At 37.4% G+C, this 17,341-nt stretch overlaps 1 protein-coding gene across 1 annotated transcript in view; it reads right to left on the minus strand.

Annotated features, from left to right (window-relative positions):
* The window catches only part of SEL1L2 (SEL1L2 adaptor subunit of ERAD E3 ligase), a 116,804-nt gene extending 104,317 nt beyond the window's left edge, over positions 1 to 12,487 (minus strand). The window contains exon 1 of the mRNA XM_044659495.1: positions 12,256 to 12,487. Coding sequence (XP_044515430.1) covers positions 12,256 to 12,487 — 232 coding nt within the window. The remainder of the gene's footprint in view (positions 1 to 12,255) is intronic.
* Positions 12,488 to 17,341: the final 4,854 nt, after the last annotated feature.

Raw genomic sequence — 17,341 nt, forward strand, 5'->3', positions numbered from 1 at the left:
AGTAAAAAGAAAGCTACTAAAGAACAACACATAAGAGTTGTCTAGACAACAGTTCATATGAAAAAGATCTGAAGCACACCCAAAATCCCAGCTACCAGAGAGGCTAGTAGATTTATTGAGTTTGGGAGTTCTGAATTACAGTGGGCTCTATCAATGGGATTTCTACATTAAGTTTAGCATCAATATAATGAGCTCCAAGAGAGAGAGAGAGAGAGAGAGGGAACGAGAGAAAGGAAAGAAGGAAAGAAGGAAGCAAGAAGGAAGGAAAGGAAAGGAAAGGAAAGGAAAATAGAAGGAAGGAGAAATAGAAGGAAGGAAGGAGGGAAAGTGAGAAGGAAGGAGAGAAAGAAAGAGGGAAAGAAAGGAAGGGAGAGAGAGAAAAAGAGAGAGAAAGTAAAGGATGTAGGCAGGCAAGAAGAAAGAAACAAAGAAGGAAAGAAAAAAAGAAGAATCTGGGAATTCAAATGACTGCAAACTCAATATGTATAGCAGCCAAAGAAGTTGTATTTTTTTGGGGGGGGGAGTTTCAGCCAGTAGTTTCATTGCTATGGAGTTTACCTTGGTGAGCAAACTCTCTCTACCAACACAGGTCTACAACTATTCTGCAACTTGGGGCATTAGAATTTCTGAAGTACTGAGAAAACAAATGATTTATCTAGGTCACAAAGCCAGTCTGTGTCAAAGGTTATATATAATGATCTTAGGCTGCTTTAAAAGATGTCTATCCAGAAAGAGGGAGATGATAGTCCCTTTTATTTCATCCATACTCAGATAAGTGGAATATTGTGTTTATTTCTGAGTACCACAAAGATATAGAAAAAACAGAGAGTATCTAGGAAAATAACCAAGATAGTGAGAGAATTGGATGGAAAAAACCAGTGATCTTTAGCTTGGAGAACTATTGAGAGTGAAGGGACAAACATGATAATTGTTTTCAAATAGTAGAAAGGCTCTCTCATGGAAAAAGAATGAAACTTGTTCAGTTTTATCCTGTGAAGGCAGAACTAGTAGAAATAGGTCAATGGGACAGAAAGAGTTGGGGTCCACATCAGGAAAACTTCTAAATATTTTGACTGTCCAGAAGTGGAATGGGCCTCCTCAAGAGGTAGTGGGCTCCCCCTTGTTGGGCAGAGGATGATTATTGGTTGGAGGCATTAGAAGAGAGATTCTAGTGTATGTATAGGTTAGGCTTCATGGTCCTTTAAGTCCTTCCCTACTATAAGATTCTACTACTCTGTGATTAGTCATTTGGATTATATTTATACTTTTTGTAGTTTGAGTACCTAATTTGCAAAATTCACTAAATGTTAGTTTTGTATTAGTTGTAGTTTGTAACTAGGAGAGTTTTACTGAAAGAGAAATGATACAAAAAGTAGTTAACTGTAGTTAACAGTGGAGAAAATCCAGGGATGAACAATTAGAATTTAGCTGTTGATCTTGAATGATATAAGCATATGCTTCATCCATCCCAGGGAGTTTGGACTCTGAAGCTATGGTTAAAAAAATAGCACATGACAGAGATGGAGAAAAGTTGACAGTTACTGATTGTACAAAGGTATTACATTTCTCATCACACCATAATATAACTGGTGAAGAGGAGACTGTTTTACCTTTTTTTTTTGCATACCTCACAGTTCCAGGCAAAGTACTTTATATATAGTAAGCCCTCAATGAATATTTTATGACCAATTTCTTGTTTAAGGCTTGATTATAATATAGAATAGAATACTTAACAATTGTGTGATCTTGGACGATCTGAACTTATTGAACAGCTCTTCAGCCTCAGTTTGCTCCTTGGAAAATAAGTTGGATGGAATGATAATAATAACAATGGCACCTTAAAGTTTGCAAAGTATTTTACAAATACAGTTTCATCTCATCTTCACAACTCTGGGATAGATGTACTATTAATGTTTCCTTTTTGCTTATGAGGTCATGCAGCTACTATGTATCTGGCTTTGAGATATCTAAAGTGCCTTAATTCTAAATCCTAGATCTTGTGCCATAAAGAAAAAGTCTGGATCAGTAATGCAAATGATTGGCACTCCTTGGCTTGGCACAGTACTATTTGGCACACACATCAGTGACCAGAGTCCCAATCCTATTCCTCTCATTGCCTATATATTTATTAAGCTGTTTGACTTAGATCTCACATTTCCTGACTGTCCTTGTCTCAGATCTAATTGTTTAGAATATAATAAAAGTATTTAGATCAATTCACATAAAAGTAAGTGAATTCCACAAATGCAGAATTTTACAAGTTGTTCTTTGAATTTGTAAGGAAGAATAATTTCTAATTTGCTTCTTTCAGGGAGTCTTTAATTTGTGGTTTGGTTTGGACCAGATTGAGTTGAGCTCTATGTGTATGTGCATATAGACAAGTAAATGTACACATATTTTTGTAGACAATACATATTTATATAGACACGTGTATACATGTGTTTTTATGTGTATATATGCCATATAGAAAGGTGGATGCTTTATATATAAAATTATCATCACCTGTCCATACATAAATGTATGTATATGTGCATAAACATAAAAATTATATTTATAACAAAAATTCTCAATATAGCATTATTTTGTATATACACAAACATATACACATAAACATATATGTAGAACTTATCTACTTTTCACAGGGACAATAGTGTAAGTATGTTTATGATCAGTTAGCATAGGCCAAAAAAGACCAGCCAAAGGAATATCTTTCTGATCACAAAAATCTAAAACATCAAATATTTAAATAAAGGAATGAGCCACATTAAAATAATCTAACAAAATAAATGAACAATAAATCAATTATTTTAGGCATCAAATTAGGTCACTTTTTTTTTATAACCCTTACCTTCCATCTTAGAATCAATACTCTGTATTGGTTCCAAGGCAGAAAAGTGGTAAGGGCTAGGCAATGAGGGTTAAATGACTTGTCCAAGGTCACACAGCTAGAAAGTGTCTGAGGCCAGATTTGAACCTAAGACCTCCTCTCTCTAGGCCTGACTCTCAATCCACTGAGCCACCCAGCTGCCCCCAAATTAGGCCACATTTTGCCCAACAACATGACAGAGAAATGATAGTTAATTGAAAAGACCACTAAGCAACAGTATTCTTATCTCCTTATCTGACTTCAAAGTTTTAAATAATCCAAGAAGACAAAAATGAGAAATTGCCTCTCTGGCAACAAAACTCTCATGAATAGATTTTGCCCATTTCTCACTTGATTTTTCAATTGAATTTAATCTGAATCAGATTATGCTACTGATTTCTTGAACAATGTATTAGAAGTACACTTGTACCATTAATATGTGGTAGGAAGAATCAAGCTTAGATAGGAAGGAGAATAATGATTTATTACACAAAATATAAATTAATATAAGAAAGATTCAATATACAAGTTAGTGTGATTAAAGCATTAAATACTTTGAAGTAAGAAAATACATATTTATAATAATCATGTTTGTACAAGTTATTGGTCTGCAAATCATGATTAGCAAGCATAAATACATTCCCTGAGTAAAGGAAATGGTATAGATCATTCCAAATAAAATATTTCTTTCAACATTCTTGTATAATCACAAAATCCACTTTTTCTTTTCATATACTGGTAAAAAAGGAAATACAAATACTGAATACAAAGGAGATATAACCTAGTATGTAAATAAGGTATTCATTTATTCAAGAATTATAAATTATAAAATGAGACCAGAATCAAACATGTCTTATAGCAACTGCATAATAAACAGAGTAAAAGTAAAGTAAAATGAATAGAAATTAATTTTTAAATATAGTATCAATAAGCCAGTTTTTGCTCAACATTATTATTAGGTATTATTTTATTGTTTTATATCCTCAATAAATTTGTTTCCTTGATTATCTGGCATTATTGGAGAATGATGTATTTGACATAAAGGGATCATTTAGAAAACTGGAAGCATGCCTCTTCAAGTACTAAGGCTTTCTTTAATTTGGTTATTTTAATTGGAATCTTTGTAAAAATGTATTTATACATGCACCTTTCTAAGGTACTATAAGTACTTGACCTGTGATTCCATTAGTAATCTTTACCTGGGGTGGAGAAACTCCCTCTAACTATACAGGATGACAACCTCACTGCAACAAATAGTCTTAGAGAACTGCCTGCCTAAGGCACTGAGACATTAAATAATTTGCCCCAGGCCCATATGCCAAAGTCAGACTTTGAACTTGGTTCATCTCAGCTACATGGCCAGCTTGCTGTCTTCTTCTCAATGATGCATCCCTCTATGCCAAACATAATTTACCTGTTTCTGTATGACTTAAGAATCGGCAGGATGGATATCCATTTTTGTACCATACAAATGTATTTGACAAGATTGAACTTTTAAAGAGCAAGTCAAAACTGCCAAAAGTTTTCAGTGTCCCTTGCCAAAGCAGGAGCCCTGGGGCAAATAAAAATGGCAAAGGAAATTGGAATGGTAAATAAGATTGTGGAATATCTGGCACAAGGACCTCAGTAAAGTTGCCACTTTTTTTAAAGGAATTCAAGTTATTAAATTAAGGAGATTAGCAGAATCTCATAGGAAGGGGAGAGTGGATAATTTTCTTCAAGTGTCCCCATGAAACAGGATACCAACAGTAAAGAGAAGTAAATAGGAAATGTGCCACAGTAATTTTCAGGGAAAGTTTCCAAACACTATTATGTAGGTTATTCTTCCTACCCAGGAGGCACAGAGACTGAAGGATTTGTTTTGGTGTGTTTTATATTTGTCTTCCAGACAGAGGCATTTGCCAATTACTTGTGGGATATTTCAAACTGTCTTTCCATGCCTGCAAAAGTTTTTTAAAAAAGGATTTGAGGAATGCTTCTCTATAGAATTCCTCTGGTCTACCAGGAGGAGAAAGGGTCTCTGGAGAGGATCCAAGAAATAATCCCAGAAGGAAAAGAATCAAGGAAGTAGAGGTGGACCATGGAGTTATAGAGAAGTAGCTTTAGGCTTTGATGTAAGGAAAACTTAAGAATAAAAGCTATCTGAACGAAGAATGGGCTGCTTTGTGAGGTGAAACCTTCTCTAATATAAAGGTCTTTGTTGGATTCCTACTTGTTGAGGATGTTAGGGACTAGAATGTTGTTTTGTTTTAGGTTGAATTAGATGGCTTCTAGGGTCCTCCAGCTCTGAAACTCTGAAATTCTATAAAATGAAACCAGCCTTAGGAATCTGATTGGGGCAGGTAGAGAGGACCTACCTGTTAGAGATCACCAAGGCTGTGGAACAATTGTTTTCTAAAGAATATTGAGTAATGTATAAATATCTAAGGGAGGTGAATGTTGCAAAGTTTAGGGATCAGCCCTTTCTTGTTCAACATTTTTGTCTAGAAGATTATTCTGATTAAGCATTACATTTCCCAGAATGCTGGGGTCCATGGCATAGAAGAAATTCCCAGGATGACATTTCCCAGGATTCCTCTATACCACTGATGGTAAACCTATGGTATGGGTGCCATAGATGGCACACAGAGCACTCTCTGTGGACACACAGCCTCCCTCTCCCCCCATCAGAGTTCATTACTAGAAAGGCAGAGGGACTTGGGCATACCTTCTCCCTTCCCCCTCCCCACCATGCCTGATGACATTTGTTCACATCCCCCACCCCACTCCCCAGCAGCCCAATGGGAGCGTACAGGGGTAAGGTGGGTGGCTCACTTGCAGCAGAGCTGGAAGGGAGAAGAGCTCTCAGGCCACTCCTCACCCCCTCTCTACACTTGCTGAGGGCATTCCTCACATTATTGGCCCCTCCACTAAGCAGTCCAAGGGGAGCACTTTCTCCCTCTCTTGTGTGGGGCAAGGAGGGTAGGGGCAGGGCACACCTGGCATTTGGTAGAGGGAGGAGCATGGCACATTGTCTCTAGAGAAGCAGACATGGCACTCAGTTAGAGGGGTGGGGTGGGGGAGCCTAGCACTCCATCTCTAAAAGGTTCACCATCACTGCTCTATACCTATAGAGTGGGGTAATAATCCATCAGTCAATAAGCATGCATTAAGAACCAACTATAAGCCAGGAACTATGCTAAGCACTGAAGTCGCAGAAAAAAGACAAAATATTGTCCTTGCCCCTCAAGGAGCTTATAATCTTATGGGGGAGAATACATGCAAATATAGATATAAAAAGCAAGATATATATATGGTATAAATATGAAATAATTAAAAGAGAAGGCATTAGAATTAAGAACTATTAGAGAATGAATCCAGCAAAGAATGGGATTTTAGTTGGGACTTAAAGAAATTCAGTTAAGTAGAGTTGAGGAGGGAAGGAACGCCAAGCTTGGGGGACAGCCTGAGAAAATGCCCAAAGTTGAGAAATGGAATATCTTGTTTGGGGAACATCCAGGAAGCCAAAGCCAGTACCACTGGATTGAAGATTATTTGTTGTAGAAGATGTTAAGAAGATTAGAAAGGTAAGGAGAGGCTAGATTATGAAGGATTTTGAAGGCCACATAGCATTTTGATTTGATCCTGAAAGCATTATAAAGTCACTTAGGGAGCCACATTGGAAGTTTATTGAATAGGGAGTGATATTGTTGGACAACTTCATTTCAGTGATTGAATGGAGGATAGATTGGAAAAGGGAGAGACTTGAGATAGGCAAACCCACTAGAAATTCATTACAATAGTCCAGGCATGAGGTTCTGAGGGCATGTACTAAAGTAGTGGAAATTTCGGTGGAAAGAAAGGAGTATGTAATTTTTTTTAAAACCCTTATCTTCTGTTTTAGAATCACTGCTGTGCATTGGTTCCAAGGCAGGAGAGTGGTAAGGGCTAGGCAATGGGAGGTAAGTGACTTGCCCAGGGTCACACAGCTAGGGAGTTTCTGCATCCAGATTTGAACCTAAGACCAGGATCCTGTCTCTAGGTCTGGTTCTCAATCTACTGAGTCACCTAACTGGCTCCCAGAAAGCGGTATATTAAAGAGATATTCTAAAGTTGAAATCAATAGGGCTTGGCAACTGCTGGATATTGGAGGTGGGAGATAGTGAAGAGTCCAGGATGACTCTTAGATTGTAAACCTCAAGAGACTGAGATGGTTTTGCCCTCTTGTTGTTCTCCCTTTATTTTCAAAGAGGACCAATGATATCATTGGGTGAAGATTTATGCATGTAGTGGATTTAAGTGGAGCAGAGTTGCACAAAGTCATCAACTTCACTCTGTTACAGAATTATTCAAATCTAGTGGCAAGAGAAAAGTCAGGATATTAGTGATAATTGCCTGGTATATAGTGGATGACCTTGGCATCTTTGATGTCTTACCTCTAAGCTCTAACTCTTCTTCAGCTGCCTTAATAGCTGTTGGGAGAAATTGTTCTTATCTTCCCATCTCACCAGGGGAAGTCTTCACATGCTTGGGGTAGACATCCTCTAATTGTTGGGTTTGAGAGCCATTGGTTACCCTCAACTTGTCTTAGCCTGTCTGCCTAGATGGTTTTACTGGGGCACGAACACTAAACATGTTAAGCATCTTGGAGCCACAGGTGAGAATTGGGTGAGAGACACCAAAGGTAGATGAGAAGTCCTGTAAAGGGCTTGGCAAGTTCTCTCACCAGAAGTGTTAGTCCTCCCTGAATATACCATCTTGCCCTCAATAGTAATAGGGAAAGTAGGTGGGGTAGTGGGAGGATTTAGCAGGAATGATAATGAGTTCTGTTTTGAAAATGTTAGTTTAATATATCTAGTGTATAACCAATATGAAATTTCTAAAAGGCAGTTGGAGGTATGAGATTGGAGGTCAGCTGAGAATTTAGAACAGGATAGGTAGTTGAGAGTCATCAGCATAGAAATGTTAATTAAATCCATTTAGGCTGAAGAGATCACCAAGGCAAGTAATACAGATGGAGAAGAAAAGAGGACTCAGGACAGAACCCTGAAGGACACTTATGGTTAGATTATGACAGGAGGCAATGATGACTGGGGAGGAAAAAACACGGAAGTTGCTACTGAGGACTCATGAACATGAAGAGAGACAAGCAAAGTAGCACATGGAGATACTGGTTCCAAGTAGCTAGAGAAATCAGGGAAGACAATAACTGGGTAGAAACATAGACTCAAAAAGTAGGCAATAAGATAATGGCAGGAGCAGTTTTTGAGCAATGAGAGAAAGGCTCCAACCTTATTTCAGATAAGCTATGAAACTTTGGAAGGGCTTGTTAACCCATTTCTCTGGGGACGGGAGGGCATGGGTCTGTATTTCCTTAGGAATGCATGTGATTGCTTATTTTACACTTTGGTTCATTTCTAATTAAGTATTTTACCAATTTGCTATGTCTTTTTCCTGGATTTTCTTAGTATGGTGAAAACCCAAGGGACATTAGAAGTTCCCAGTTTACAACTGTTGAGACAACTGAGGTTATTACAAACCAAAATTAAAAATCCTACAAGCTGAACCTCAATTGGTATGAATGTAGAGTGGAGTAGACCAAGAGATAGATACATATCAAGAGTTAGAAGAAGACATAGAAGACAGTTTATGAAATTTGTGAAGAACTTGGTAAAATACTATATGATAGCATCAGGATTTAAAATGATCTTAACAGGCTGGGGCAGCTAGATGGTACGATGGAAAGAGCGGGAGTCAGGAAGAATCATCTTCCTGAGTTTGAATTTGGCCTCAGACTCTTACTAGCTGTGTGACACTGAGCAAGTCACTTAATTGTTGGCCTCAGTTTCTTCATTTGTAAAATGAGCTGAAGAAGCAAATGGCAAACCACTTCAGTATTTTTTTGCTAAGTATCATGCTAAGTATCATGAAGAATCAGATATGATTGAAATGACTGAACAACAAAATGATAGGCTGGACAATGGGGAAAAACTATAAAAGGATGAAATCGAATAGGTAAAAATGTTCTACGCTATGGTTAAAAAAATATCAACTGCAAATGTAAATCTGGGTTTAACAAAAGTTCATGTGGAAAAGACATAAAGGATTTTTTGGTGTCTGCTTGCTTGTGAGAGATGAAGTTCAGCAAGATGGTGGACTCTTCTCAATGAATCACTAAGATAGAGTCAGGGAGCCTTTTGATCAAAACAAGTTTCCTATCCCCAACCTAAGCCCCAGTTCAGATAGATAGGATTGAAATAGTCCTTGTTTTGATTGGTAAAAATCTTATAGGAAATGCAGATAGATAGGACTGCAACAGTCCTTATGTTGATTAACTAAAACCCATTTAAATAATTAGGATAATTATTTTTGTAAATTGCACATTTTGCTTAGGTAGCTTTTGAGATAAGATTGTAACTCTCAAGTAACCAGCCAGTGGTGAAGGAAGGGAAGGACCATCTTTGCATCACGGACTAAGGGACTAGGATAAAACGAGGCTGCTTGCCCCCATACTTTGGTACTTGCTGACTGGCTGACTATAACACTTATAACACTGGCTCTTCTCTCTCTTGAGGATGAAATAAAAGAGCCTTTGACACACTGACTCCAAGTTCTAGATTCCTTTGAGTAGATGATCCTTCCTCTTTTAGCATCATATGAGTCAATAATTCAAGATCTGCCATTTGTTGGGCACTGTCTGAGGTGCTGGGGATACAATGCAGAGCAATATTTATCCTCAAGGAGTTTATGTTCTGTCAAGATAGACAAACATAGATAAATAGATACATAGATAGATAGAGATATAAATGCTACTATATACAAAATAGATACCAAATAAATACATAATAATTTTTTGAAGATATAGTGCTTAATATCTATGGAAGATTGAGACAGACCTTGTGAAGGCAGCACTTGAGCTGAGTCTAAAAGTATGCTATGTATTCTAAAAGATAGATATGAGGAAGTTGTTTGTCTGTTAATGAACAAGCATTAATTGAGCACCTACTATGTGCAAGGTACTGTGCTAAGCATTGGAGATACCAAAAAAAAAAGATTAAAATGTTTTTTCTTTGCTTTCAAGAAGCTGACAGACTATGCATTGCAGACAAGAGAAACAGTACAAAAGCAAAGGACACAAAGTATTGTTATTTGGCTGTCAAAAGGCTTATTACTACATAACGCTGCATTAATAGGGTATAAAATCCATATTCATGGAAGTAATAGATAACCATCTGTATTCTGCACTAGTTAGGACACATTTACAGTATTATAAACTGTTATAGGTATCATGCTTTAATAGAAAGATTAACAAACAAGAACGTATTCAGAGTAAGGTGGCCATATACACGAGATAAAATGGAAGATTTAGGTGATATTTTACATTAGAAAAAAGAATTAGAAGCGGTTGGTAACGGAGGCAGTCATTGTCCTCAGCCCAGCGGTTTGTAAAAATGAAAGTAAAAATCTTTCTGAAAACGTTTCTGTACCACTTGTATACTTATCTGACATGGAAGTGAATATCGGTAAGACAGATTGTGAAGGACAAGGCAAGAAGTTGCAAGAATTATGATGTTGCATAGTTGGGAAGGGATTGTGATAAAACTTTTACTGTACTAATGAGCTATCACTTGAAAGAGCACTGGACTTGAAGTCAGAAAGACCTGAAAATATATCTTGCTTCAGACATTAACTACCTTTTGTTATCTTAAGAAAATTCCTTAGCTTCACTGTGCTTTCATCCCATTAAATGGAGATAATAATGCACCTACCCTCATGGGTAGGTTGATAGAATCAAATCAGATAAATAAATCTTTTCAAATCTATTATTAGTTATTATTGCAGAAAGATCTTAAGAATCAGGAAGACCTGAGTTCAAATCCTGTCTTTGAAACATATTGGTTGTGTGACCTTGGGAAATGTCACTTAACGTCTCAGTTTTCTGGATAATGCTCTAACCTTATAAATTACAGAAAAGATACCAATGTGCATTGGAGAAAGAAGTCTCCACACCAGGAGTTTCCTATTCTGATAAAAGCACAGGTCCGGTCCTGCCTCCAAAAAAGAAAATTATGGTAATAAAAGGTAGTTTAAAACATCTGTTCCCCAAAGGGCAGGCCCAGATAGGATAAATGAATAGGGACAACACACTCCTCAGCTGCTTTTGTCCAGGTATTTATGTCTGTCAGTTTGGCTCAGCCATAGTAGGAATGGAGTAGGGGAGCATAATTGTCTAGGTCAGTGATAGTGAACCTTTTAGAGATGGAGTGCTGTGCCCTGTCCCCACACCTCACCCCTAGACCTAGTGCCATGTCTGCTTCCCCCTCACCGAGTGCCAGTTGCTCTCTGCACCTCTCGTTACCACACACAGGGGAAGGAGAAAGTGCTCCCATTGGGCTGCTGGGCAGAGTGGTGGGTAAAGTGAGGAATGTCCTCAGCAAGTGTAGAGGGGTAAGGAGGGTGGCCTGAGCATGCCACTCCCCTCCAGCTCTGCCTTCTGTAAGCTGACCATCTTATCCCCTGTGTGTTCCCATTGGGCTGCTGAGCAGATGGGTGGGAGATGTGAAAAAATGTCATTAGGCACAATGGAGTGGGGGAGGGGAGCAGTTCCACCTGAGTTCCTCTGCCTTTCTAGCAATGAACTCTGGGTGAGGGGTTGGCCACATGTTCATAGAGAATGCTCTGTGTGCCATCTTTGGCAACTGTGCCATAGATTCACCATCACTGGTCTAGGTAAAATAAAATTAGTTGAGAGAAAGAAGCCCTTGAAATAAGAGGTTCTTGCTCAAGAATGGAGATGGGCATTTTGAGAAGGTTGCCTGGCTAAATTACAGCTTCTGCTGTGTAGATGGAAGAGGTAATTCTTCCATCTGGGACTGAATGTGATTAAAGAGATAGTTTGTATAATCCATTTTGGGGGAATTAGAGATGACTGAAGCAAGGCTGCCTGATACAAAGCTTCTGAGTTTGTGTCCACAAATCCAGCCTCCAAAAGGAAGAAAGAATTAGATTGAGGCATAAAGCCTGGGGCAGTAGGTTTGGAGCCTATGTAAAGGAAAGTAGTTAATTTCTTATGAACAGTTTGGAGGAATTGGATTTATTTTCTTGTTTGAAGGCAGGAGGCAATATATAGCTTAATGGAGGCATCTTTGGGTGCCTATGACTGACATTTTGGCTGTGTGATCTTGAGCAAAACATTTAATCTCTTGGTGTTCTAGTTCCTGCTTTGGTAGAAGAAATTTCCTCGCCAAGAAGTCCCTTTCATGGATGAAATTACATATTTGGACTAAAAAAAGAATGTTAGGTACCCATACATGGCCTTGTGTATGCCTTGGCACCTGAACCATGCTTTGAAGTTTGTGAATTAAATATCTAGGGTACCTTCAACCCAGTCCAATCCCAGAAAGACTCACCATAGGAGTCAGAGTCACCCGTTTGCAGAGTGGGGGTGCCATAGAAGCTAGGAGATATGACATATGGAGGCCATTGGCCAATCAAAGGATCCAGGTGGAGGCAGCAATGAGGAGAGAGTGCATTTAGTACTTGGAGGAATATCTGTGCAGGTAAGATCCTGTACTCACTGCTCTGACGAATGTGAGACCTAGCAGTCTCTTCTTTCCAAGGATTCATCCAGATCACTGACATAGTCATAATAACCACACCAATCAATTGGCCCATCATTTAGAGGTTTAGTAATAATTTGCAAAATTTTAGCCAACTCTAAGTCATTGAAGCATTTTCTTTGCTCATATGTAAAGGATGTCATTTTACTTTTAACAATTTTATCTCACAGAAGTAATTTAATATTTCAAGGATTAATCTGTTACTCCATTGTTATGGATATTTCCTTCACTGGCTTAAAACAAACATTCCTCCTCTCCACTCCATCCTTTTTAATAGCCAGACTCCAAGAATTGTGTGTGACCACAAAATTTCTAATCCTGATGCCTAACTGGCAATGAACCTTTTGAACTTAGCTGATCCTTGAACAGCAGACACAGTCTATCACACTGAGCCTGTGCCCCAAATCTTTCTAGCTGTTAGAGTTTGTATTGTTGTCACAGCTTTTAAGAAATACCTAGGATGACAGAATCAGGAGAAACCTCAGGATATAGTTCAGACTATCAGGTTAGAGATTAGGACTATTATTTCTTGAGCATAGAAAACTCCTGGTTAAGTCATCAGCAAGCGTTTCTCTTACCATTCGTTTTTGTTTTTTATATGTAACAATATCTTATGTAATATAATAATACATATGATTTTTTATATATGTAATAATCAAAATAAGAATGTCTATCCAAGAGAAATAAATTTTCCCATTAACTATATCTAAAAATATCTCATTTCCCCTCCTCCCTGTTCTCTCTCCCCAAGAAGACAGGTAATATGACATAGGTTGTACATATAGTATTATATAATCCATATTTCCCTCTTCATCATATTGTGAAATAAGACATAAATTGCTTCTGCGAGAGAAAAATTCATGAGGGAAATAAAGTAAATATTCTACTCTGTATTCATGCTCTATTTCTTGTATGATGGTAGATATCATTTCTCAGCAAGCATTTATTAAATCCCTGCTATGGGTCATGTACTAAGCACTGGGGTCTCCAGTGGAAGGCAAAAATAGTCCTTCTCCTTAAGGAACTCACAGTCTAATGGAGGAGACAATATGCAAAAAGTAACACACAAACAAGATCTGTACAGTAAAAAACCTGGAGGGAATAAAAGAGGCACAAGCACTAGCCTTAAAAATGGAACCAAATTGCCTAGATGTGAAAGATTAATGATCTGCCCAGAGTAATACAACCAGTATACATGAGAGGTAGAATTAGAATCTAAAACTTTCTGACTTCAAGGTTGGCTGTCTATACACTATACCTTGTTGCCTCTCTTACTAAAAAAGATCTCTAAAACAAACTAGACAAATATTACATAAGATAAATCCAGCCTTTGTCTGAATACCTCTAGTGACGGGAAATCTACTACCTCTCCCAAAGCACCTCCTTCAACTTTTGAGTAGTCCAGGCCAGGAAGTAGACATCCCCTCTAACTCATTGACAGCTCTGAGACATGTTGGATGCTCTCAACCTGGTTTAGCCCATCTTCCCAGACACTTTTACCAAGGTGTGAATGCTGTACATGCTGTAGCTTCTTAGAGTCATAGGTGAGAGTTGGGTGAAAGGTGGACACCAAAGCTGGGTTAGCAGCCCTGAAAAAAGCTTGGCACACCCTCTTGCCAGAGGTGTTAGTATTTCCTGAACACCTCCTACCCCAAGATGTTTCCCAGTGGAAATAGGCAGATGAGAACAATTTGAAGAAAGTTCTGTTGCTCCAAAGTCTTCTTCTTCATAGGCTAGATATTTCCATTTTCTCAGACCAGTCTTCATATGTCATGAACTTGACTCCCTTTACCTTGGTCGTCTTCCCTTGGGCTCTTAGTCAGCTCAACAATGTCTTCCCTAAAATAGGATACCCAGATCTGAGCTTGATACTCCACATATGGTCTGACTAAAGTGGAGAGTAATAGAACAACTGCCTCCTTATTCCTGGAAGCTGTTCTTCTCTTTCTCCCTTTTTGAAACCCTTACTTTCTGTCTTAAAATCAATGTTGTATATTGTTTCCAAGGCAAAAATGTGGTAAGGGATAGGCAATGGGGGTTAAATGACTTGCCCAGGATCACACAGCTAGGAAATGCCTGAGGCCATATTTGAACGCAGAACCTCTCTAGGCCTGGCTCTCAATCCACTAAGCCACCTAACTGCTCCCTTTTTCTCTTAATATATCGTAAAATCACATCTGCTTTCTTGGTTGCCAAGTAATTGTGGAAAATATCATCCTGCAAAGATCTTATTAGCCTTGATATTCCACCTCAGCACCACCTTCAGTCCCTCAGATTAGAGAGTATAGCCATGAACTCTAAAACCTCTATTTCTTAAATGTATGGAAGGAACTCAAAACATCACATTTTTCACTTGATTGCGCTGTTGTGGAACTTCTCTGACTTTTTCACTATGCCCCTGAGTCAGTTATCTTCCCCCAACCCTTCCACCTACCACCTCCTCCCGTTTCAGCCTCATTTTAACTCTAATATATGCTGTCTTTCTACATTAGATTCTAAGCTCCTTGAGGTCAGAGACTTTTTTTTTTAAAATTCATATCCCTAGCACTTAGCATTTGTCTAGCTTTATTAACCTCAAATTCCTTTTGTGTACCTCTCTGCTTTGACTGAATGGATCTATTTTCCATTCCCTCAATAGAGAAAAGCAACTTGTAGTGCAGTTGTTTTCAAATTAGGATGACCTGAGTTCAAATTTGAACTCGGATACTTCCTAGCTTTGTGATCCTGGACAAGAATTTAACCTCTGTTTGCTGGGGATAAAGAAATTATATGTGTAAATGTATGCATGTACATATACATATAATAAAATTATTGTGAGGATAAAATGAGATAAGATTAGTATAGTCCTTCCCCTTTAGTGTATTCTGAGCCTTTCATTATTCACTCTACCTTCTCTCTATTTATTGAAAGTTAATCATTGTTCAAAGTCCCAACTCAATTGCCACCTCTTAAAATCTTAATGATCTTCCCATTATGATGACAATGGTTATTTGCATATTTATCATTTGAATGTTCACAAAGCACCCTCCATTCATGGGCATATAGTTAATAAATACTGGAGCCAGGTTTTAAATACATATCTCTGACCAGAAAAGCTTGTTTTCTAGTGTATCCTGACAATTAATCTTTCCCTCCTCTATGTTTTTATAACTTACACTTCTCCTATAGCATTTATCCCTTCCTACCTTGCATTATGTTTGTTTGTGGATGTGTCTGGCATCTTCTAGTATTTGCTTCTTGAAGATAGAGAGTATAATATGCTTTATTCATTTTTGTATCCACCTCAAGTATCTACCATAGTGAATTTCAAACAGATTTTCAATAACTTTTGTTGCATTGATTTGAAGCCATGGCAGAATGTTTATAAATATGTCTTTGGATTAATTTGGTAATATTGTATGTAAAGTATAACTTTAAATAAAATAGGACAAAAATAACATTTAATAATAGATTTCTACTTACAACTGCTAGCATTTCTTCTTAAGATATATGGGTTTCGAGTTCTTTTTCTCTTTCGTCTTCTTCGGATTTTTCTTTTTCCTACATCATTTTCTCTGGGTGTAACTGATTTTAATTGTTTTTTCCTTTCCAATACTTGTAATAAAAACTTCCTGTCCTTTAGTGATAACTGAAGAGAAAAAAGTTTATTAATTGCATTTACATAAATGATTTTTAAAACTATAGGGATATTAAAATCTATTAATAAATAATTAAAATATTAATTACAAAATAAATACTAATTTAGTACAACTATCCAAATTAATATATTTTTACAGAAATAAGGATGGTTTTCTCAAATATTTGATTCTGTTCCTATTATTAATATAAAAGATTTATGTTGTCATTTGATGCACCAAGCATTAAAATATATCCCTACAAATAAAATATCAGAAGATTTTTAATTACTTCAACCACTAATGATTTGGCATGACAGTACCAATTGTGTGGGCTGAAGGAATGCAGATATTATTAACCAAGTGATATTGCTCAACACATTAAAAAAATTTAATAGATGGAAAACAATCAACCACATAGTTAAAAAGAAAATTCCCACATTAAAAAACCCTGCTTCCAGTTTAGAGATATCCAGAAGTTTGGATAAGTCAAAACAAGACTTCTCCATTCAAATGTACAAAGTTTAGCTAACTAAGCAACATAAACCAGAGATACTAATATAAGGGGGCAGATGTAAGCTCTTTACACAACACTGAGATGTCATAGGATGAGACTTAAGGGGACTTGACTCTGGAATGGTGGCCCTTATTAAAAAAAAAAAAAGAGGATAGGATAGAAGAGGCAGAATAGCTTATGTAAAGAAATTCAGGAAATAGCAGGAAAAAAGTGTTTCATTCAGGATCAGAAGTGGCAGAAGCCAAATTGATATTTTTATCAAAATATTTCATAGACCAAATAGACAGAAGGGAGAAATAGGCCAAAGAATTTGGGAAATACACCTGGTATGCAATCAGAATATAGTAATGATGGAGACCTTGAGGGTTTTTTTATGTTATTTTTACTAGAGGTTCTCTGTTAAAAAGCATAACTCTTAATTTCTTGACTTAACCTTAATGACCATTTAGTCCTTCAGAAAGGAGAGGAACCAGCAAAAGAAAATTCCATTTTATTCTTTTCAAACCTATTCTGGGTCTCATCTTGTAAATAAAGATATATTAGTTCCAGGAGGAGGGAAATGAACTTTTTCGGGCAATGATTATTAGCACCAGCTGTAAGGGGAACTGGGAAAGTCTTCCTGCAGAAGACACAGCTGAGCTGCACAAACCAGGTGATTTTTTTTCTGAACCCTTACTTTCTGACTTAGAATCGATGCTAAATATGGGTTCCAAGGTAAGGGTAAAGCAGTTGGGTTCGAGTGACT

This window comes from Gracilinanus agilis, chromosome 2, assembly GCF_016433145.1.
Source record: "Gracilinanus agilis isolate LMUSP501 chromosome 2, AgileGrace, whole genome shotgun sequence".
Taxonomy (NCBI): Eukaryota; Metazoa; Chordata; class Mammalia; order Didelphimorphia; family Didelphidae; genus Gracilinanus; species Gracilinanus agilis.